Consider the following 24,205-nt stretch of genomic DNA (forward strand, 5'->3'; position numbering starts at 1 on the left):
TTCATTTCTAATTTTGCTCTCAATTTCCCACAGATGGTGCCAAAATGATGTAGGTCGCACAAAGTCCGGATCGGGTCGCGGGATCCTTCCTTCGAGCTTCCTATTAGTGGACCCTAAGAACAAAGCACACGTAAGACTAGCCGAGTAGCCCTCGGCGATGGCCCTCCGATGCCTAAGTTAGAAATTTGGGGTCGAAAGTATTTAAATGAGGTCGAATGAGATCAGAAAATGACGATAAGAACGATAAAAAAAAAGTCTTTTTAAACGTTATATGAAGCTATTTATAGTTATGTGATACCCTTTACCTGATTGCCACGTGGCACCGCCAGGATTCTGCCACGTTATCTAATCCAAGGGCACTGATTTAAGGCTGACTTCAAACCTAGTCAAAGCTGGTCAAACAAAGTCAAGCTTAGTCAAATATATATAAAAAATGCCTTAGACATAGGGGTATTTTAGTAATTAAGTGATCTTCCTCATCACTTTGGGAGTGAAGTTGGGGATGAGATGGTGGTGGTGGTGCTGACGACATCGCTAGCCGTGATCCTTGGCCTCCTGGTATTTCTCTGGAAGAGATCGAGTGATGATCGGAGCAAAGAAGTGAGGCCGGTCCTTGTCCCTAAAACGGTGAAGGATGAGGAGGAGGAAGACGTGGGTCCTGACAAGGTTAAGCTCAATGTGTTCTTTGGAACCCAAACTGGCACCCGCTAAGGGTTTTGCCAAGGTACTGATTTCTAATGCATGGGCGTTTTCACGATTTCGAGTTCCAATTGTTTTGCGAAGTCTGGTTAACTGTCATTCCTGTTTTAATCGCGATGATGAACTGAGTTAATGGTATTCTTGTCTTTGTATGCTGTCTGTTATAATCAATTAGTTTTATGCTTTTGTTTAATGTTCAACTAAGAGACACATCATAAGATCAAAGTTTACTGTTGTTATAATGGTGAGACTGTTTTTCAACTGCAGGAGAGAGCAACTATGGCGTGAATTAGACTTAATACTTAGGGGTCAACACGATGCAGATTCTGTCTCTATCCCATACGCAGCTGCAATACCAGAATATAGAGTTATGACTTATGATCCTGCTATAACATCTTGTGATGATACCCGTGCAAGCCGTTCCGATGGGGACGCTTCCTATGATGTTCATCGTCCATGCAGGTATCCTATTATCTTTGTTTGTGTATCTGCTTCATATATGCTTGCAGACGGGCTCTTTATTCAATTTTCTGAAAGAGTCAACATTGGTGTTCAAAAAGAGCTTCACACCCCAGAATCTGATTGCTCTTGCATACATCTGGAGTTTGATTTATCTGGAACTGGTTTAGTGTAAGTCGTTCACATATTTGCCCTCATTGCAAATTCAGAACCATTAGCATTCTCCATGTATGAATGGTATTTGTAATAGAGGTTTCAAATTTATCTTTTTAAGTGGTAAATGAGTTGGTTTGTAGATAGATGAGATGCATGTATAGAGAGATGTTTATATTTATCATGATGATCTAAATTTATCGTGTCCTATAGAAAGCTAAAGTACAAGGCTTCTGAACACACTAGGGGCGGGGGCATGAAAAGGATCATCATGAGGAAACATGATTGATCCATGGGTGGATGTATGAGTATGACTGACTACACGCCATATGGTTTTGTAATGTAACCTGCAAGAAGCACGGTCTCATTCTAATATCATTTTGGAATATTCATGTGAATTCGTCGAGCATGCAACACCTTACACATATTTTTTTATCTCTGCAACACCATTTGGATTTATTTCATGTTCATAGGTGTTAATCATTCGTGGTCTTGGAACCTTATTCTCGCTCCTGCATCAGCTTTGCAAATGGGTTACCTATGATATATACACATTATTTGATCTAATTTATGGATCATGCCAACATTAGCTATATCAAAAATCACTTAGATAAACATGTCACAATTTGGAGCCAGAGGAACTTATGGCTGCTTTTAAAATTTAAGCTATGATGTTTCATCTCCTATTTACCTTCTGAGGTATAATAATTCCAAACATTTTAATCATTGCTTATTTTACCTAATGTCAATTTCAGTGTCATTCTTGCATTTTCATGTTATTTTTTGGTGTTTTCCTATCCTAATTTATATAACCCGTCCATGGCGAACTGAATCTAATTATCTTTTGTCTCATGTTTTTCTTTCTCAGGTATCAAACTGGAGATCATGTCGGTGTCTTTGCTGGAAATTGTGATGAAACTGTTGAAGAAGCGGCAAAATTATTGGGCCAGCCTTTGAATTTACTATTTTCCATCCACTCTGACAAAGATGATGGCACATCCCTGGGGTGTTCATTGCCACCTCCATTTCCTGGTCCTTGCACGCTTCGTACTGCTCTAGCATGCTATGCAGATTTGTTGAATCCTCCTCGAAAGGTGTGAATGTTTATTCCTCTACATTCCATTTACTTTTCTTTCTTTTGTCATATTAGATTTCTGAAAGTAAGGGGTTCCTCTTTCTTGCCAAAACATTAAAAATGGCACCAGGCTTCTTTGATTGCATTTGCTGCTCATGCGGCTGAAACTAGCGAAGTTGAAACGCTTGAATTCTTGTCGTCCCCGCAGGGAAAGGTAAATTGGCTTTCACTTCACATCTATCTTCTTGTTCGTGTTTTGAGATATAATGTTATGAATTGTATAGTTGTTGCTTGATGTGCCTTGTGATGTTTTTGAAGCCTTGATTCAATCTGCATTTTATTCTCTGTTTAGGATGAATATGCTCACTGGATTGTGGGCAGTCAGAGAAGTCTCCTGGATAATTTTTTTTATAATTTTTAAAATTTCTCCAACAGTGTACAATCCCAAAAGTAAAATACCAAGTATCAAGACATGCAGTGCAAATTTCTGCACCCGCAACAGTTTCTCATTTCATTCAACATTTATGAAGGTAAACTCATGAGTGCACGCAGGGTTCCATTACATTACAAGAACACTGATCTGGGTCGAATTATGCGATCTCGAGATTCGATCTCCACAAAGACTGCTGATTCTTCCAAGACCAGATTTTGGGTTCCTTGAGAATGAAACAAGTAAGGTGAGCTCGTCGGGCACGTCCCCGACAATGACCCTCCGACGCTCAAGTCAGGTTGATCGAGAGAAAAGTGTTCTATCTCAAAGCTCGATCACAATAAATGCGTAATCGGTACCTTTAATGACGACGTTTCGGGTCTACATATAGGGTTCAACAGGTCAGAGTTGACCGGCCACGTGGTCTAATCCTGCTGAGTTGTGTCCATGATCGGACGGTGATCATTGTCCGGGTCTTCGAAGGCAGATGGATCCGAGTCGGGTCACGTTCGACCCGACCGATAAAAAAGACGTGGATCCTTGCTTAAATGATGAAAATGCATCCTCTTCTAACAGCCACATCAAACACCAAATGCAAATATCAAGCTCAGGGAACCATTTTCTGAGGATACCATGAGACTCAGGAGGACACCCCTCAGATGCCAATGCTCCTTGCTATGAAAATATAATGAATTTCAACGAATATCCTTCTATAGTCCCTTGTTTTCTTTCCCATTTTTCATTTTGGCTTGCTGATGTGGACTTCCAAGGGATGGAGTGCATACCTCATTGTTAACTGACTGATTGGGCTGATCTGAGTTCCTCTCTTTCAACTGATTATTACTCGTCAAAGTAGAGCGCATCGCTCTTGGTAACTTCAAAGGAATATCAATTTCTCCATTAGTTTTTGCTTGCTCCGGTACGTCAACATTCTGGGTTTGAGACTCAATTGGCGTGGCAGGTACCAGCTGAATGACTGATTTGCGCCATTTTTTCCTCAGATTAGGTTTTGGGACACTAGCATTTGCCTGAGACATAATAAAGGTAGTCACAGGATAGTATTTCAATGTTTATATATATATGTATATACTACTATAATCTTGTCAAGCTACAATATAGATTTCAAAACCAGAAACTTCGAAATCAAGATACACATGATCATCAATACGTCACTTTGGTAGGTTTAAGGTCAAATAGATCTTCCAAATCATTGTAAGACACCTTGCCAATACTTACCAGGTTATTCCTAATGTCAGATAATGGTTTCCTTGTGACTCCATCATTTGCGTTGACAGGCTTCTCAGACAAAGCAGTTTGAAGTAGCATTGCACCATGAGAAGCAAGATTTTTACTTCTTTCTTTTTCATCTGTCTCTAACATATTTCCAGCAGTCTCTGGTTGCAATAAGTCCTTTGCACTAACTTCTTCCCTGTTGCTGCATTTGTTTCGTCCACAGCTACAGGACGGAGTACAATTACCACTTGCAGCTCGGCATTCACATCTTGATGTCTTGCATGAAGAATGTTTGCTGCACGAGCAACATACTCGCTCAATTGAGGTCGCCACAACTAAGTGTTCTAAATCAGCAGCCGTTTCAACATGGCTATCCGTTTTAGAGTTCCTTTTCCTAGCTTGGCGTTTTTTTGTCTCTCTCGTGCGTACCCACTCGTCGTCCGTATCATCTGATAGCCTTGGATGTTCTCGTTGATCATCATCAGATGTGTCTTCTAGCTCAAATGCAGATACTTCACTATTGAGAAGACTGGAGTTTTGGGAGCCCTAAAGTATGAAAAACCAAGTGCATGAGCTATTGAAAATCAATAATCTCCGTACATTTGCAAAATATACTCCACTATTAAGAACATTGGAGCATTGGGAATCCTAAAGTATGGAAAACCAAGCGCCTGAGCTATTGAAATCAATAATCTCCGTACATTTGCAAAATATATGGCATCATAAGTTTACAAAATGGACCGATGTTAGTAGAAAACAATACTAAGATCTGTTAGTATTAGTTGCAACACAAATTATGTCATAACATACCTTGGGTCGTAAGTCATAAGCATGCCCGTCGCTGTTGTTCATCACACAAGCTCCATAGGCTTCATTCATTTCGTTGGTATGTCTCTCCAAAGCCAACTTCTGCAAAATATCCCAACTGAATTCAAGAACAGCTTTGCACAAAAAACATCAATATCCCATAAATGAGTAAATTAAAGAACTAAATAAAACAAAGATCACCTTAATAGCAACAACTGGGTGGAGATACTATAATTAGCATATCAAATCTAATCACTCCATGATATCCAAGTATTAGACGTTACAATATTATGAATTATGTTTCCCTTTAATACTTTTCCACAGAAGCCCATAAAGAACAAAAGGAAATTCTCAACCCACATTAGAACATTGCAAACAAATGCAAGGAACGTAACAAAATTTGGTACAAGTTATTTTTTAAAAGTGTCATGCTAAATAGTGCTCATCTTGCAAGGAAAATATCCTGTACTGATTAGTTATAGAACCAATAGCTTAAACTAATGATTCAACCAGTAGAAATACCTTTAATTAATGACAGTTACATAGTCATGCACCAACACTTCAGAGTTAATGACATGACAGGGGAGGCTGCACAACAAAGTGATAACCATGAAACAATAAAGTATGCCACTAGAAAATAGTGTACTCACCACTAAATTTTCCTGACGGCTGAGTTCGGACTTTTGAAGCTCTACTTGTCTAATCAAGTTGACTACTTTCTCCTTCAAATTTCTAATTTCTGCATCCTTCTCTCTGCACTCAACTTCTCTATCCTTTAGCTGGCACCTGTTGGGTGGAGTGGGTGGGCCTGTAATTTGAAAACATTTTACCGGGGCCCCCCTCCTAGGCTGAATCTAGGAATCTTCTGGTGGGCTACCCTCTTTATGGGTTGAAGGGCTTATCTTGGGTTTCACAACCTCTCTTAGGCCAAGTGCTCTTAGGCCGCACATATCATTCAATCCCCCCCAATCTAAATAGGAAGGGTGCTCTCTAGAACCTTAGAGTAGAAGCCCTTATAGCGTTAGGAAGAGGGGATCCCCCTTCAATATTTTGTCGCCTACTCATTTCTATCGTTCTCTACAACTTAGAAAAGTGTATCCCAACTTTTTGTCAATTTGATTTGATGGCCATAATTATCTGCTGCATGAAAAGGTGACGTTTTAGTAACTGCCCACCCATGCGCTTGGTAACCACCCGTTCTCGGGCTTGCTAACCACCCACTCTCATGTAGTTACAAGTGGGTCGTGGGCTTAACCCCCTAGTCCATTATCTTGGCTAGGTGTAACCGTGTACCTATGTAAAAGAGCTTCATTCTCAAAACATAGAAGATGCTCTTGAGGATCGATCGTCCCGTCATATTCAGCAATAGTCGGGCTACGGCATTTTGCTGGAAGTTCGTTTTCCATCACTACTTTCGTGAAGGGGACACCTTGATGCTCATCTTTGGGGGGGCCTGCAATCTGGTGTTAGACATCCTAGAGACCTTTCTGTCGACATTTCGATTGTAACAGCCATTGTCGGGGAACCTCCTGAGAAACTGCTGGAGAGGACCCCTATCTCTCAATTAGTTAGGTTCTTGATACGGGACATCTCCTTCAACTAGGCCTCCTTTTATTCCTTTTCTAGGGATGGCTATTTCCAGTACCGGAGCAGGGCGTCCAGGTGCGAGCATTGCCATCTGCTCCAGAATTGCTGCCACAACTACATGCTGGATTGCACCTATCAAGGTGGAGAAATTTCTCCTGAGGTGGATCAAAGAGGTACTTTGTCTTGGAGGATCAACCATAGGATACACCACTATGGAGGATGGTAGGAGTGTGCAAAAAATTATTAAATCGACCGAACCGGACCGAACTGAATTTTCGGTTCGGACCGAAAATCGAACCAAAAATTTCGGTTCGGTCATCGATTTTTTTTTAAAAAAAAATTTGATTTTTTATTTGATCTTTTGATCACCGTTTCGGTGACCGAACCGAATCGATTAACCGAACTTTTAAATAATATATTAAATAAAATATATTATTATATATAGTATATTATATTATATTTATATATTAATATTATATTATAAACATATATAATTATAGAATATAGAAATAGTGAGTCATAGAAACTGAGAATTGAGGAACAGAGAAAGAAAAGAAAGGAGAGAACGACACGAGCGGAAGAAAGAAAAGAAAGAAGAACGCACAACGCCGGCGCAGCCGCAGCAGAAGAAAGCCGACGGGCAACCTCCTCTACTCTCCACCAGTCTTACTCTTCTCCATCAGGTTGGTTTTGCTCTCTTACAAAGAAAAAAAATTTCAAAAAATTTGACTTACAATTTCTGCTTTGAAGGTGTTTGATGAAATGCCTAAGTTAAAAAATATGTGGATTCTTGTACTATTAAATTAGAATTTAACTTTAGTAATTTGGTATTTGTATTTTTGGATAAAATTGATAAATATCATAATTATTTATATATATATTATTTTAAAACAAATGGTTTTTTCTGTTTTAAAAATCGAGAAAACCGAACTTAGTCGATTTTTAACCGAATCGAACAAAATTCGGTTCGGTTAACCGAAATGCACAGGCCTAGAGGGTGGCATTGGTGCAGGGAGAGCTAGGGCAAATCCTCCACCAATTGGAGTTGGAGAAGTTCCTGCAATGACCTGCAAAGGCTAATTGTTGTAGGTGTCTCCACAGCTTTTAGCTTATTTGCGGGGTTGTTGGAGGTCCATGGTAACTCACGTCTTTAACTCAAATTTTCAACAGATGGCGTCATTTGATGCGTGCGATTTTAATACGGATCCAAGGAGCTTGGATCTAGATAATGGACTTGGCCCAATGACGAAAAAGATTTTGAAAAACAAAACATGCAAAACAACATATATATAGGGTAATAATCATAAAAATAAATTGTGATGAGAATTTTGAGATGTAAGTAAGAAATTTGTGAGAAAATTTTTTTGAATGCAAGTTGATAGCTGAAGTAAGAGTAGAAAGCAATTTTTCAAGTTCTGGAAGATGCCCCCATTGGAGGCCTACACCTTTATATATATAGGGTGTTCCCCTCCGTTGGGACTCTACATACTACCTGTATTCTCGGAAAAGGGGGCAAGATACGTGTGGATAAGACATGATCTGGTTATATCTTTAGTTGATCAGCACGTCTTTGCTTGGGGGTGACTCCTTTCATGTGAGGACTCCTACTCTGCGGGAAGTCCTTCTAAGGTTAGGAATCCTGAGTTTTGGACACGGGTGGCCGATGAGTCAAGCCCGCGAGCCGGCTCGACTTTGAGCTCGACTCGAGCTCGAGCTCAGGTTGAGTTGTTCACCAGCTCGCGAGCTGGTGAATTCTTTTTTATATATATATTTTTATTTTTGACTTTTTTATATATTTAATTTTATATTTAATATGTGATCACTTTTATAATCAAAATTGACCATATATTATAATTATTAATCAATATCATACATTTTATTTTGGATAATAATAAATTATGGTACTTTTATTTATACATTTAATCTTTATACAAAAAATAAATTTAATCAACAACTTAGTAAATTATAATATATTTATAATTAAAATTATTATTTTAATATGATATATATAAACTTTATGTTATATTTTAATATATATTTGTATTACATTATACATTTTTTAAATTGACAAGTAATTCACTTATGATTTTTTATTATTTATAAATTTATGTCAAAATTTAGTAATTCCTATTAATTAATCTAAAAATCATAATAATAATAATAACAATAATAATAATGATGATGATGATGATGATGGTTGAACAATTCTAATTATTATTTTATTATATATATAATGAGATTAAAAAGTTTAATCAATAATTACGATATCTTAAAACTCGGGCGCTCGATTTATACGAAATTTAAATATAACAAGACTGTATAAATTAGATCATATCAGACGGTATGATTTAAAATCTCATGGCCTGATTCAACGATACACCGTCTTGAATGATTACTCTTATGTTTCGAGTATGATATCTCTATATCTGTATATCCCATAAGTCTAAAACTTTACCAAATGTATTTTTCTATAAGTTTAATCATATCTAACGGTCTGATCTGAATTTTGATGGTCCGATTAATCCATGTTGTTCAACAATGTAAGGTAATAGTTATAGCATTGTTATACTAGAAAACACTTTTGCACCTTTAATGCAAACAATTAACTGCTCTCTAATAGGAATGTAATAATCATCAAATTATGATATTTTATTAATACCTTGATAGTTAATTACCAACCTTGGGTTTACCTCTCATTATTTCACCATGGTTTCTTACCAAAAATCTAGAATTACTGTAGGTAGAGACTCCAGGCTCGATGAGTCCAAGATTGATATACTCTTTGATAATTAACTGCATATCTTTTGGGCTCTTCATATTCATTTCGATAAGCTTATATTGAATGTACTCGCACTTGCATTCTTCTTTAACTTTCAGAGTAGCTTCTATCTTGTTGCTATCCCACCATGCTCGAGGATTTTCACTGTAGTTCTTCTGAATAAGTCTCTTGACATTCTCGAGAGAGAGCTTGCTCTCTTCACTAATGCCTAACGTCATTATCTCCTGCAATGCTTCTTTGAGGTTTCTAATCTCTTCCTTAGATTCCTCATAGAAGCTATCGCTATCAATGAGTCCCTATTGCCTGCAAGATAAAAGAACTTCACCAAATTTTCTCTTATCCTGTATTTTTGGATGAATTAATCTGGCATTGAATTCACCACGCTTGATGCAAAAATTTATAGGCATTATCCTGTTAAAGGCCTTTTCTCTTTGCAAACCTGTACCTCACTACCACAATTAGTAGTAACGATTAACAGAATCCTTTGATTATCCTGCATATATCTTATAAATATTTGAATGAAATTGTTACCAAGCAAGGAATCGACACCTGTATCGTGGAAGTAAATAGTAGGTGTTTCTACCCTGAACCAGGGTGATCCAAATGTTCCTACGATCATGATCTTGGCTTCTCGTATTCCATAATTGAGTATTAGGATTTTCAATGAAAAATCCCTTCTAGCAATAACGGGTAAGGTTTCCCTTGCTTCTTTAGGGAAAACTCCAGGTTTTTCCGTGCAAATCCCTGATCCTGAATCAATATAAACTACACAATACTCTGTCTTATATTGATCATACAACATATCAACAGATATGTATATAGAAAAGGGACTCGTCATTCATTCCTTATGGTAACACCATCAAGACTGAATTCCATCCCGTTACATTTTCTTCCCAATGGTTTATGATCTTCGAATAAACTTAAACCCAAAGTCATACTCCCATTTTCTCATCCTGCAACACCTGCAACTAGAATTTCATAGCCTGCTATTTCTAACATGCCTTCATATCCACCACCAACAGGTTGCTGCAAATGATATAACCATCACAAGGGAAAAAGTTTTCTTTCTTAGTGATGTCAAATATAACTTGTATTGCTTTCCATCCTTCAGGGCATCTTAGTTTTACATTATTCACCCTAATCTCTTGAGGTGTTAAAGCTTTTAATTACTCTTTCTCCTTCCCTTTGTAGCCTATGATTCTATCTTTCGAAAAGGATATTCTGCTACTAAACTCAATTCTAGAGCTAAGTGTTCGATCTAAAACTAGGTGATCTTTTATAACAATATCGATACCACCTATTCTAGGTATCCTAATTGGATCTTGTTCCATAACCTAAGCAAATTTCTTGAAAATTCTAAGTGCCCGTTTGGTTGTGTTTTTATTTTCATTTTCAGTTTCCAACAATTGGATTTGTATAGAAATATTTTATTGATTTTTGTGCGAAAACTGAGAATATGTTTGGATTAGTTGTTTCAAAATATAGGTACATAGGTGTGAAAATATTGAATACAAGTATATGTATTTTTGATGTGACAGAAATTAGTTATGAGGGTTGACCAAATTGATTGAATATGTGAAATTATAAAATAATGAAAGTAAGTCTTGCCATTTCCTTTTTCTTTTTCAGTACAATTTTTTTTGTTTGTATATATACATATTAACGTGCACTTGGTGCCAGCACTTCTTTAAGCTTCCTTCTTCTTCAATATATTCCATAATAATATAATTTATTAAAATATATTTTAACTACATAATGATTTAAATTAATCAAATATATAATTTACTAAATATTTAAATTAATAATAATTTAAAATAATAATTTAAAATACATTAAAATGTCAAAGAAAATGGGTAAAATAAACATTTATAGACATGGCAAAAAATAAAGCCCACTGGCAGAATACACATATCTCAGACATTCTCCGTTAGTTTTTGAATGTATTTTATAAAATATATGAGATTTTTTGCTTATAAAATCAACATAAAGAAATTTGGTGCTATTTTATCAAAATACAAGGGGTCGTATGCAATTTACCGTATTAAATAAATTTTCGTAGAACTATTTTTAGTGATTTAAAATTTTACTCAAACTTTTTTATTTAAAAAATAATATTTAAATTTATAGCTTTTTTATAAATTATGTAATACAAAAAAAAATTCACAAACTCAATATATGTAAATATATTTACAAATTAAATTTTTTAATTTATGTATAAATACATAGTGCACATAATTTTATAACAAAGTATGTTATAGAACTTATTTCGTTCAATTACATGTACACATAGTTATTAGGACAAATGGTGGTTGGGAGTTAATGATTGTTTTCTTCATTAGTTAATGATTTTCCTTCCATTAACTCTTGACATCTTCCTCCATCAAATCAAATGTCAATTGAATGTTGCTCGTGGAAGGAAGTAATACATTTTTCAAGAATTTTGCAGCAACTTGAGTATAGTTTGTAATGATGTATTTTTGTTTATAAAAATAATTATAACGCAAAATTGTCATTCTCGTTAAATTGTAAGAAAATAAGTTCATAAAAATGAAGAATTAATATTATTTTTGTTTATAAAAATAATTATAACGCAAAATTGTCATTCTCGTTAAATTGTAAGAAAATGAGTTCATAAAAATGAAGAATTAATATTATTTTTGTTTATAAAAATAACTATAACGCAAAATTGTCATTCTCGTTAAATTGTAAGAAAATGAGTTCAGTAAAATGAAGAATTACCATCAACATTATAATCTATTTTTTAAATAAATTTAAATAAACTACAACTAACATCATATAAAAATTGTTCACTTTGCCAATCTTACAACCCAAGTACGTTTGTCCTCATCACTCATCAGAAGAAACATTTGACACCTCACCTTCAATACAAATTGATCTTGCGCTACAAAGAATAAATCCCGCGGTAATCCCTCCATTTTAGACAGCGCAACCATGCACTCTTCAATATCATCGTTAAAAAATTTTGGCCAACTTCCGAGTTTTGGCTTCACTGCAAGCGGTTATGGCATCAATACAAGCATCAATTTGATCCCACCAATCACTTTGCCCTCCTTTACGCTGCACGCCTCTTGTTGCTCTTTGAATTTTCTCGGTCCCAGATGAGAGTGGATTACCACTATCTATTGCAGGATAGCTTACATCAACTTTATCATCGTCATTGTTGGCGATAGGAGGCATGGCAGAGGAATGGGCATTACTGCCGGTGGCTGCAGAAGATGAGAACATCTCAGTACATAAATCAAAATGAGGAAGACCCTTCTTTTTCAAGCCAGACTCTCTCGGATTAGCCTGCACAATCGGTCACACTTAATTGGCGTATGACAAGAAATGATGAATATATATAAGAAAATAAAATGAGAAATGTAATACAATTACCGCGATCCATTCAGCCCAACGATCCTCACTTGCAGTTACAGTACACGTTGTTGGCTCCCAACCAAAACCAGTCCGTTTGTATACCAAATCATAAAACTTACGCCAAAGCATCCGAAGCCTGTTAGCCTTACCTTTAAGCTACGCAACAGTGTCTTGTGTTTTATTACGTTCGCATAATTCAACCCTGATTTCACGCCAAATTTGCTCACTAAATGTTGATGAGATAAGGTGTCTTTTCTTGTAATGCTCATACATAAATTCAATGAACAAAGACACCTATAGCATATCCCACCAAGCATCGTCAATTCGTGACCTTGGCTCCCAGGACGTACCGCATGGCTCCTTCCCTTTCCGACTCATCTACCATGTTAAAGTCACAACGTACGTTACTAAAACATCTAAAGTATTAATAGAGTATTACTAAAATATCTACCACATTTGATCCAATGTTTGATTCAAGAATAACAGTTCCTTCATACCGAACGCTATGAAATAATTGTTGTAATATTCCAACAAATGTCAAACAAAGTTCTCAGTGTCTCTCAATTTATTCTGCTAGTAAATATTTATTGACAACAGCTGCTTGGCAAAATGATGTTCTGTTAAAAAATTTACACAGCCAATCAACCAATGACGTACCTGCTAGCACTATAGTTGAACAGACCTCAACATAATTTGGCAATTACATAGTGAAGCTCAGGCAACATTTGGAAAATATTTTTGCATTTTCAACTAGAAGACATGTCTGTTTTAATCATTTTCACAAATTATCTACAAGTATGTCCAAAGAACATCTATTCCCACAGCCTGCACCATGATTCCTCAAAGTTTTATACCACATTTTTAGAAGTACTCTTTACTTCAACATTTCAAAATAAGTAAACCAAACATGTTCTTAAAATGAAATATCAAATAGACCCAACAAATCAATTAATCAAGATAACAACTTTAGTTATCCAAAAATATTTTCGTTCTCAATACTCCCCAAATAAATCTTCACCTAGAACAATTTCACCCTAAACGAAAAACCATAACATATAGTTCTCCTAGGTTTCTTGGTATTAATGTTTAATGCATATCGTTTGAGGCAGCTAAGTTTACTAATTGCTTTGCTTAACATACTTTGATTATTTGATTTTGTTTGACATTGTTCTGTGTATGCTCCGGAATCCCAATGGTTGCATGATTTCAGTTGTTTTTGAGCTACCACAAAATGAAGATGCTATTATACTCCAAATATTTCTTGAGTATGCATTCTCACCAAAAATTGACATGATCTACTCATAACTGGGGTTATTGCCTTTGTACAAATGAAGCTGGGTTATACTCACATCTTGTTTAACAACTTAACTGTACACTGTACACTTCTTTACAAAAGAACTTCTTGAATGACACCAATCAACGAATACAAATAGCACCACTAAATCTGCTAAAAGAAAATATATGTCAGTACAGAGCTCACCTTATTTGGAGTGTCGCGCTTTCTCTTCCGGCAAATGACGTCGTTGTTGGAGCCACAGGACTCGACGGTCGAAAAAAAGGGATGGATCGGCAGGAGTGCAGAAGTGTCCGGGGAAGAGGAAGGAGGAGGAGAGCTGGTTTTGTTTGAGGTTTCCATTGAAAGGCATAGTTGGGAGAGAAAGCAATTTTAATTGATTTGAAACAAGAAAAGACATGCTGACAAGATAAGACAAGTATGACAAACCCATGTGACCTATAATTTCAAGAAATTGAGGATTAAAATGGGAATGCATTCTCAATGAAAATGGCTTGACCAAACAAAATCCCAACTATCCAAACAGTAAAAAGTGGAAAAAATCTCATTGAAAACACAACCAAACGGGCTCTAAGAATCTCAATGTAATCTTTCCTAAGAAACAAATCTGAATGATGTGTATTTGGATAGGGCATAAGCTATTCTACAAGCTATAGAATATGGTGTATTACCTTATTTCATTAGATTTTTTCTTTTAAAATCCAGATGAAGGGTCAAAACTTTGCTGAAATCATGATCTACTAGGTTGTATGCAATCCTAGGATGAATATCAAATATTATTTTTCCTGCATACAGATTACCTATCATTGTCCCAAGACAACCATCTCTCAAGTTATTGATTTTTCTATCCATTATTGATAAATGTATTTTTAAATCAATTCTTTTCTTAAAAGTTGTTTTTATTACTACTTCAATAGTTTCTATATGGATCCATTTCATAGTAACAACTACTTCTTTTCTAAGCCTTCTCGGTTCTTCAAGAATTTCTTCTTTAAGAATAGGTTGCATTTCTATCACATTACCAATAAGTTCCATATGTATAGCAAACTCACCTGAACTTACTTTGTAGATTATGTGATGCTTCCTTTGGTTCTGTCCTATCTGGTTAAGGATTCTCCCAATTCTTCCAATCCTAAATCCGTCGTGCGGGATGAGGTTGGAATCTGGTGACATGATTCTTTCCATAGTTTTGTTTAACATCATCGTTCTGGAAAAGAATCCCGATAAGCTTTCAGAGGTTTGAATCCTATCTTCCTCATTATAATTATTCTGACTCGATTGAAGATCCATCCAAATCAGTTTTTATTTCCTCCTCATAGACGCTTTCGTCTGATCGAAGGTCTTCGAATTGGTAAATGGGTACCAAATACCCATAGTAAACTACACCAAGAATGCCATCCTTGGGTTTATATTTTCTCAATTCACCATGTATCTGCGGCCAATTGAGAGAAATATGTCCTCTTGCTCTGCAGGTCTAGCAATTGCAGTCTTTTGAAACTTTCATTGGCTTGGGTATGACCCATCTGAAAGTTCTCCTTGTATGGATTCTGAATCTTACATATGTTCGTCTAGATCCTTGGGATGAAGTTCTTATTGGTCCTATTTTATGTCCAGATTTGTTTGATCTGCTTTTTGACTTGGACCACTATGATCTCTTTCGAGAAAATGTTCTTCTGAAACTCCTAGGGTAGGAGGCACTATTTTTCTTTCTTGTCTTCCTTGGCTCGCTCGATTCTCCTATAATAGTTGGAGAATCATTGCTATCACAACAGAGAGGATTTTGTTTGATCTTGTCTCTCAGCCTTTTCATGTTTTTCTAGATAGATGCTTGAAATGAATCTAGCTATCCTTCAGGTACTTCGTATGACTGGATTAACATTTTTCTCCATGGACTGCATATCTTTGCGAAGAACATTGGAGCCGTTACTTCTGTTGCAACTCCACTCTAGAAGAAATACTTGCGAAATCAATAGATATATTCGTCTACTGGTAAATACATATTAATTCAAGGCTGAAGAGAGCTTGTTCATATTCTCTAGCCTTTTCTGCTCTACTTCCTTCAAAGTAACCATTTTCAATGAAGTGTATCTTGATAAGCCTTCCTAGTCGGTCTGCTATCGCGCCTTTTGAGTCTCCGACAAGGATTCTGGCTTTGGTATCTTTTGGGGTATTTTCCTATCCGATCTTCACAGAACCCTCTAAACTTAACTCCACTAATTTTATGAAGTTTTTCTTGTCGAGTTTTAAGGTAGTTGTTGTTATCTTTATGGCTGCAATCCATTCATCTATGAATTTCTTGGTATTTTGAATATCAATAATATCCAGGTTTAAGTATAGCGCCAAATGAATGTAAGGATTGGAGCATGGTTCTCGCCCGTAGTGTATTTTCAGGCGCTCTGCTTGGATTTCTTCCAGGATTTTCTTTTAACCTGGTTCCTACGAACTTTGGGGTGGCGTTGATATGGAAATCCTCACTCTCTCTCATTTGATGATCCTGTGGAGGATCTTGTGAACATGTACTTCCCTCCGGCGGTTGTAGTGTTGGAGTGATTTCATTAGTTTGGATATTGACTAAATTCACAATCCCTAGTTAGGAAAAAGATTTCGCCAATTCTTGTAAATCTAATAGATATGTTCTCGTCACCTCCATTATTTTATAGATCTAATGGATGCGATGGTTAGATCTTCTTTGGTCTTCCACTTTGGAATCTTCATGGTCTTTCCCTTCTAATGTAGAAGAGGTATCATTCCAAGGGCAGCCCTAATTCACTCTTGTCTGGATTTTGATGTCTTAGGGCTCTCCTTTTGATTTCTCTTTAGATCTATAATTTCATACTTCAGATCCGTAAGGTCATTGTGATGGGAGATTTTCGAGTTCTTCGGTTCGACTTCTTTCCAGTCAGTTTTTTTAATCATAATTTTTAGAACTGTAACTATGCAGGAATTTACCCATTCTACGTCTCTTGGCTAGAATTCTACCATGAACTTTGGTAGAGTGTAAATGCCTCACCGCATTTCCTGGTAGTATATGTTGAACTTGAAAATTTCTTAACCATTCTTGTTCTTCTTCTAGCATGAGAAGATATGGGTCAATCCTCTTGGGGCTGTTGTAACATTTGTCAAGAATTTTCATGAGAAATTCCCTTCTTTGTATTTCCAAAATCTGGAAATATTCCTTGTTTTCATTGTAACTTGAACTTTCGTTCGGTTCCATTTTCTCTCAAAGAGTCAATTTCATTAGTTGATTAATAATATCTAAATGTAATACAAATAAATATTTTTTTCAATAAACCTAGGCTCTGGTATCATTCTAAGCGATCATTAACAAAAATGCAAAGGGAGTGGATATGGACTAAAACTGCTCTTTAAAAGTTGCATTTGGGGAAATTGTCCAAAAGTAAGCAATTGTGAAAGTTACTAGACCTAAACAAATATGGTCATAGTTATCGGACTAAAATTAAAATTAGACATACTTGGTGGACTAAAATAATAATTTTTCCTTTCCTTAACTTTGACGTAATGGTGGAGACCATCCTTGACCCCTTTGCCAAGCCTTCTACTGCTACTGAAGCGCCTCCTACTGAATCAGGTATTTTGGAACCTATTACTTAATAAGACACCCCTCAATTATTTTTGATTAATGCCTGGGTAGATTTTCTAGAGGAAGAACTCGACTAGATACTGGGGGTAGCCGAGACAGAGGTGCGAGGTGATGTCTCCAATCATGTTAATCGTCTCCTAAAGGGGACGTCCTTGAAGGGAATCTCTCTAAACCCATGATGGAGGACGTCCCGGGTCCTCAAGAAGAAGCTGCTGCCTAAGGCCCCTTGCACTTGCTGAAGGAACTGCCCAGGCTACCGAGGAAAAGGCCTTGACTATAGGGTGATTTTGAAATTAATTTACTGCCTTTCTCCTTTCCTACGAGAATAAGTTACTTTTCTTCTTTTTCCCTGCATGCTTATTTTCCTCACATGAGACAATTATTGTTTTTTGTTATGGACATTTGGTTGGTTATGTCTTTGATGCCTCCCACTCTGTGTGTTTGGGTTTTTCTGCTCATTACCTGCTAAATACCTTACAACACCAATAGTTCCAAAAAATAATATACTATTTGAATGAAAAACTAAAAGATAATTATTTAATTGAGGATTGAGGGGCGTAAAAAGCCTTAGTGGAACTGGAGAATCCATTTGAGGATGCCTACTCTTTTGTTTTAAGTAGGGCTTACTTTACTCGAGAGATGGCCTTGGCCCTATATACAAGAAAGCTAGTAATTTCGTATGGAGTTTTCTACTGACCTTTTTTCCAATGGGGGGTACGTCCTTATAGGGCTTCATCTTCGATGTGAATGCCCCTTTGAAAGACATACACAGCTCGAGGACCCATAGGACAAAGGATGTCCTTAGTATGAGATGTTATTATGATATGAGGGATATCCTCAGTAAACAACATTATTGTGAAGTGTGGGATGCCCTTGGCGTAGGACAGTGTTGCAATGTGAAGGATGTCCTTTGTGAAGGACATTATTGAATTATGAAGGATGTCCTTAGTGAAGGACATTTATTGTGATGCAAGGGATGCCTTTGGTAAAGGACATTATTGAAATGTGAGGGATGCAATAGGCATAGGACATTATTGTAATGTGAGGAATGCTCTTGCTGAAGGACATTATTGAAATGTGCGAGATGCCCCGGGTTCAAGGACATTATTGTAATGTGAGGGATGCTCGAGTGAGGGTTGTGGCTCCTTTAAAGAAAGTATCATTGACTAAACTTTTTGAGGTTGTGCACATTTCATGGTATGTTTATAGAAGACATCCTTCTCCATCTTCTAACTTGTAGGCCCCTCGTCCTATTATTCTCATGACTGTATACAGACCTTCCCAATTGGTCCAATTTCCTAATCGGCTTTAAGATGTCCACCCTTCATAGTACTAGGTCTCCCACCTGGAACTGGCGAGATTTTACTCTCTTGTTATGGGCATTGATCATTGTGTTATTATATCTTTATGTGCGAATAAATGCTTTCTCCCGCAATTCTTCCACGAGATTCAAATGCTCCTTAAGAAGTTTGGTATTATCCTTTTCGAAAATGTAATACTCTATGGGAGGGTCTCCCTAGCTCGGCGAGAATGATGGCTTTCGTCCCATACACTAAAGTGAAGGGACTCTCTCCTGTAAAGCCTCTTAGGGTAGTCCGGTAGACCCACAGACTATTAATTAATTCTTTCGTCCTACTACCTCTTGCCTGATTCGATCGTTTCTTAATTCTTGTACTAATATACGATTAGTGACTTACACCTATCCATTGGCCTAGGGTGTGCCACTGAGGTGAACATCTGCTTTATGTGTAACCCTCTACACCATTTATGTATCCTTCTGCTTTTAAATAGTAGACCAGTATCTGAAATTATTTCTCAAGGGAGTCTAAAATGGCAGATAATATTCTTCCATATGAATTTTCTTCACTTATGTTTTTGTGATACGAGCAAGAGGTTCAGCCTTAACCCATTTCGTGAAGTAATCGATGGCAACGAGGAGGGATTTCCTTTGACCTGAGGCTAGTGGAAATGGACCTAGTATATCCATGCCCCATTGGGAGAATGGGTATGGAGATAGCATAGTAGTAAGAGGTTCCGCAAGTTAATGTATAAGAGTGGAATGTCTCTGGCATCGCTCACGCTTATTCACTAAATGTTGTGTATCTTGTTTCATAGTGGGCCAGCATTCAGGTTCCAATATGAGATCTACAACACCTATCGTGTATTTCTTTAAGCACGTGTAATCCTTCTTCCTAGGAGAGATACTGGAGCAATGGATGTGCGAAAGACTTCTTATACAAAATCTCTCCTTGCATCAAGAAATGGGTGGCCGGGGCCTTCCACCTAGTAGCCTCCCACCTATTTCCCTGGAGATGTCCCTCTTCTAGTCATTATATGAGGGGTACATCCAATCATCTCCTATAGAGAAGGTTTGGATACTTAAGGGAGCCTGGGGCTCAGGTAGGTGTGGTATAGTAGTACGTCGTGCTTTGCAATCTTTCAAAATACTGGCTAATTTGGAGAGGTAGTCTGCCTTCACATTATCTTCTCGAGGGATTTGCATAACTTGAAAACTTTCGAATTTTGCCTTTAAATCTTCAATTTGCTGAAGGTATTGGTCATACTTTGCTCCTTGACCTTGTATTCTCCTCCTACTTGTTTTACTATCAATTGAGGATTAGAGTAAGCTGTGAGTTACCGAGCACCCGCATCTCGGCCATCTTCATCCCCAGCACCAGGGTCTCATACTCAGCCTCATAATTCGAAGCCTTAAACTCGAACCTTACTGCAAATTCCATGCCTTCTCCATAAGGAGAGGTGATCACTATACCTGTTCCACTTCCTTGTGTAGTGTTTGATCTATCTACATGAAGGAGTCACAATCCTCTTCTAGGGTTTTTTCCTAGGACATCCCTTTCATTTCTGAATTGAAATCTGCTAATGCTTGGGCTTCTATGGTGGTTCGTGATAGATATGAGATATCATACTCGCTCAGTTCTATGACCCATTTTACTAGGCGACCAGATGTCTCTAGTTCACCTTGAACTTGCTTCAACAATAAAAGTTCTTACGCCTATAGGATATGAAAAGAAGTAAAGAGCAACCTCCTTGCAATGATTACCAATGCCAAATCCATATTCTCTATGGGAGCGTAACGTTCCTCAACTCCATTAACTACTTTGCTGACATAGTAAATAGGTGTTTGCCCACCTCCTTCTTCTCGCACTAAGACAGAACTGACTGCCTGGGATGCAGATGATAAATAAAGATAAAGGGTGTCTCCCAGCGAGGGTTTAACCAACAAGGGGAGCCTCTCTAAATATTCCTTACGTTCCTCAAAAGCCTGTTGACAGTTGCTATCCCACTCGAAGTTTTTAGCTTTCCTTAGTATCTTAAAAAAGGGTAAGCTTTTTTCAGCAAATTTAGAAATAAATCAACTGAGCGTCGTTATCCTTCTAGTTAATTGTTGTACCTCATTAATGTTAGTAGGAGCTTCTATGTCCAAGATGGCCTTGGTCTTCGAGGGATTGGATTCGAAACCTCATTGGGTTACCATAAACCCTAAAAATTGCCCACCACCTTACCCCGAATGCGCATTTTCCAATTTTGAGCTTCAGTCGATATTCCCTTAGTACTACGAAGGTTTCTTCCAAGTTTTTTACATGACTGGCAACTTCCTTACTTTTACTAACATATCACCTACTCATACTTCCACGTTCCTTCCTAGTTGGGGGCGGAATATTTTATCAACTAACCTCTTATATGTAGCTCTACATTTTTTCAGTCCGAAGGACACGGCTATGTAACAAAAGGTTCTATCAGAAGTAATAAACTAACCCTTTCGTGATCTTCGGGTACTAACATAATTCGATGATACCCTTGTGAAGCATCCATCATACTCAGCAGCTCACATCTAAACGTGGAATCTATATATATTCTGCATTTTCCCCCTGCCTTAGGGACAAGGACCACGTTGCACAACCATTCGAGAATTGTATTTCCCTAATATGTCCAACTACCAATAATTTGTTTACCTCTGATTTGATGATTTTATCCTTTTTAGGTCTGAAATGTCTCTTCTTTTGTTTGACCGGTTTGGCATTCGGATTTATATTGGGATGGTGAGTGATGACACCTGGGTCTATGCTTACATTCTACCATAGACATTGGAGTATCTCCTCTTGAACCTTGTCTCCCATCTTTTATCTAACTTGGATGACATTCTCCGGGCTACCAGGTATAAGCTCGATGGTGAGTAGTTCTTCAGTAGGTTGTACATTTACAGGGACATCCCCCTCGCTTCCGAGCACCTTGGCTAGTATGGAGTCCTTCCCTCAATTCTTTTGATATTCCTCTCCTTCTGTTTCTTTCAATCTCCTCCTTTGGCCCTTCCTGATAGCTTCGACATAACATTTACGTGATTGCACGGGATCTGCCCAAACCTCACCTACTCCTCCTATTACGGAAAACTTGATCTTCATATGATAAGTGGATATAACAGCCTGGGATGCATTAAGATAAGGTGTCCTAGGATGACTTGGTATACAAAGGTATGTCTATTACCAAGAATTTTAGCAAGCAAGCTTCTTGGAAGGGTACCACTCCAACGGTCAGTGGGAGCAAAATCATGCCCTTATGGTGTACCATTCTCTTGCAAATCCATATCATGATGTTTTCACAGCTTCTAAGGGGATGTCCCCCAGCTGCATTTGATCGTAAACTTCTCCAAAAAATATATCTGTTGAATTGCTCGAATTTATGAGACACTCGACTTCATAATTGGTCAATAAGCCTGTGATAAGCAATGCATCATTACCAGAGTCCTTGGTCCAGATCGCTCCGCTCACCCAAACTGAATAAGAGGGTATCATCCAAATTTTTTACATCCAATACCTCCTTCATCACTAATCCATGTGCTTCCCATACTTGGGCTTTTCTAGCCTTTGTGAGTCTCCTCCTATGGGGCCACTAGTGATCATCCTTATTACCCCTTTGTGTGGAGGGTCATTGACCTCGAGTCTCCCACCAATAGAGGACCTAAGTGTTTCCTTAATTGAGGGCTTCGGGCTGGCACCCTTTTTTGGTTTGTCCTTTTCAAGTTCTTGCTTCTGATATGGCCATGTGCCTCTAGCTTTTTGCCAACATATGTAATCCTGCAAGCATTCTTTCTGGACGAACCGCTCAATCTCATTTTTCAAGTGTCGACATTCCTCACTGGTATGACTGTAGTCATTATGTAAACGAAAAAAGTTATTTGACTTAGATCAATGGAGGCCATCCTTGAAAGATTTGGAATGTGCCAACAGACCATTGCCCTCCACAGCAACAAGGTATCCCTCAATGGGTGTCCCCATCACCTGGTACTGGACATTCTAAAGTCCTTTTTGCAAGCATTCCAATGAGAAAGCCACTAAGGAGGGACGTCCTCTGCTTGAGGTTACGCTCGCATGTCATGACTTTCGGTAGAAATTGGTGCAAGAGTAGGTGGGATCGAGCCACCTTCCTCTGGTACACCTGCATCAGAGGAGGTAGCTAAACAAGTGGGAGCCAAGGTCACCAGTTGTTCGCAAATGGAGGCAGCAATCATTTGTTAGATGGTCCCCAGGAGAGCTGGGGACAGCTCTGCTGAAGAGGTATCTGAGAAGGTACTACGACGCGGAGGATCAACCGTTGGGTCTAGAAACCTTGAAGCACCTGGAAAAGTCCTCCAGGGGCTAGGGCTAATGGTGTCCCAGGTATGACTTGTAGAGTCGGGTACTTCCAACGACATCTCTCTCTTTCGCTTTGTTCTGCAGACTGCTCGGTATCTTCATTATTACTCACGTCTTGAACTCTATGTTTCCCACATAGGGCGCCAATTGATGCATGCGAGAGACGCACGGGTATAACTGCTTTAGGCTAGAATATAGTTCCCGGACCAAAATAGATAAAAGTCTTGAAAAAGGAACTTGCAAAAAAAATGCTAGCACTCCAACACCCATATTAGTGATTAATTCGAAATAAAGAATGAGAGAATAAGAATGCTTAAATAAATAATTCAGTGTGCTGATTAATCGAATCAAAAGAACATAAACTATAAGATGGAAGCTCCTTGAAAAAGTTGCAAAATCGTACCCGTCAAAGGGGGTCAAACCTATATACATATATATATATAGGAGGGAGTCCTCAGCAAGGAGTCTTCATTCCAGCATTTCATGGAGGTCAGTTAAGGTGAGAATCCCCTGGTTTCAAGAGTCCTATGTTGGCAAAGAGTCATGTCGGCCTAGGAGTCCCTCCTGTTGTAAACTCCTTGAGTTGTTGTGGTCCGAACTGGTTGGACACATCAAAGTTGATTGGAGGCCACGTGTGAGGGGAGTTACCGGTAGGTTGATTGTACAATGGGGCGTGAGACCTGGATCAAGTTTAATGCGCTTTTTTGGGCCGTCTCTCTTCCTCTTGAGCCAACCATTCACATGGTCCACTTGAGCTTTAGCAATCCTTTTTGGGCCATCGGCTCCTTTGAGCTGAATCAAGATGGACCCGATCTATATTTTCCATTCTGGGTCGCTCGGGCTATTAGGCCAATCCAGTACATGGGTCATTCCTGGCCCATACATCATATAAGTTATTTGATATTGAAGAATAATATATAATTGTATTGTTGTTTTTTTTTTTTAAGTATAATTGTATTGTTGTTGAAAGTTATATATTTTTGTTTAATATAGATGATTACAATGAATTTATTTAAAAATGAATAACAAATCATTACTCACTTACCTATTTCAATTTTT

General features: G+C 37.7%; 1 protein-coding gene and 1 pseudogene across 2 annotated transcripts; one reads left to right on the forward strand and one right to left on the reverse strand.

Moving 5' to 3' along the window:
* The first annotated feature begins 44 nt into the window (after positions 1 to 44).
* LOC105179934 (NADPH--cytochrome P450 reductase-like) lies at positions 45 to 3,965 on the forward strand (annotated as a pseudogene). Its single transcript, XR_016063669.1, has 7 exons — positions 45 to 49; positions 468 to 747; positions 967 to 1,161; positions 1,237 to 1,329; positions 2,180 to 2,405; positions 2,517 to 2,600; positions 2,739 to 3,965. The product of XR_016063669.1 is annotated as an NADPH--cytochrome P450 reductase-like (transcript).
* An 8,230-nt stretch (positions 3,966 to 12,195) lies between these two features.
* Positions 12,196 to 12,985, reverse strand: LOC105179938 (uncharacterized). The gene is made up of 3 exons (XM_011103598.1): positions 12,932 to 12,985; positions 12,619 to 12,756; positions 12,196 to 12,531 (listed from the first exon to the last, which is right to left on the reverse strand). Exons 1-3 carry the CDS (start codon positions 12,983 to 12,985, stop codon positions 12,196 to 12,198), a joined length of 528 nt encoding a protein of 175 aa, XP_011101900.1.
* Positions 12,986 to 24,205: the final 11,220 nt, after the last annotated feature.

Source organism: Sesamum indicum, linkage group LG13 (genome assembly GCF_026168435.1).
Source record: "Sesamum indicum cultivar Baizhima isolate 11 linkage group LG13, ASM2616843v1, whole genome shotgun sequence".
Classification (NCBI taxonomy): Eukaryota; Viridiplantae; Streptophyta; class Magnoliopsida; order Lamiales; family Pedaliaceae; genus Sesamum; species Sesamum indicum.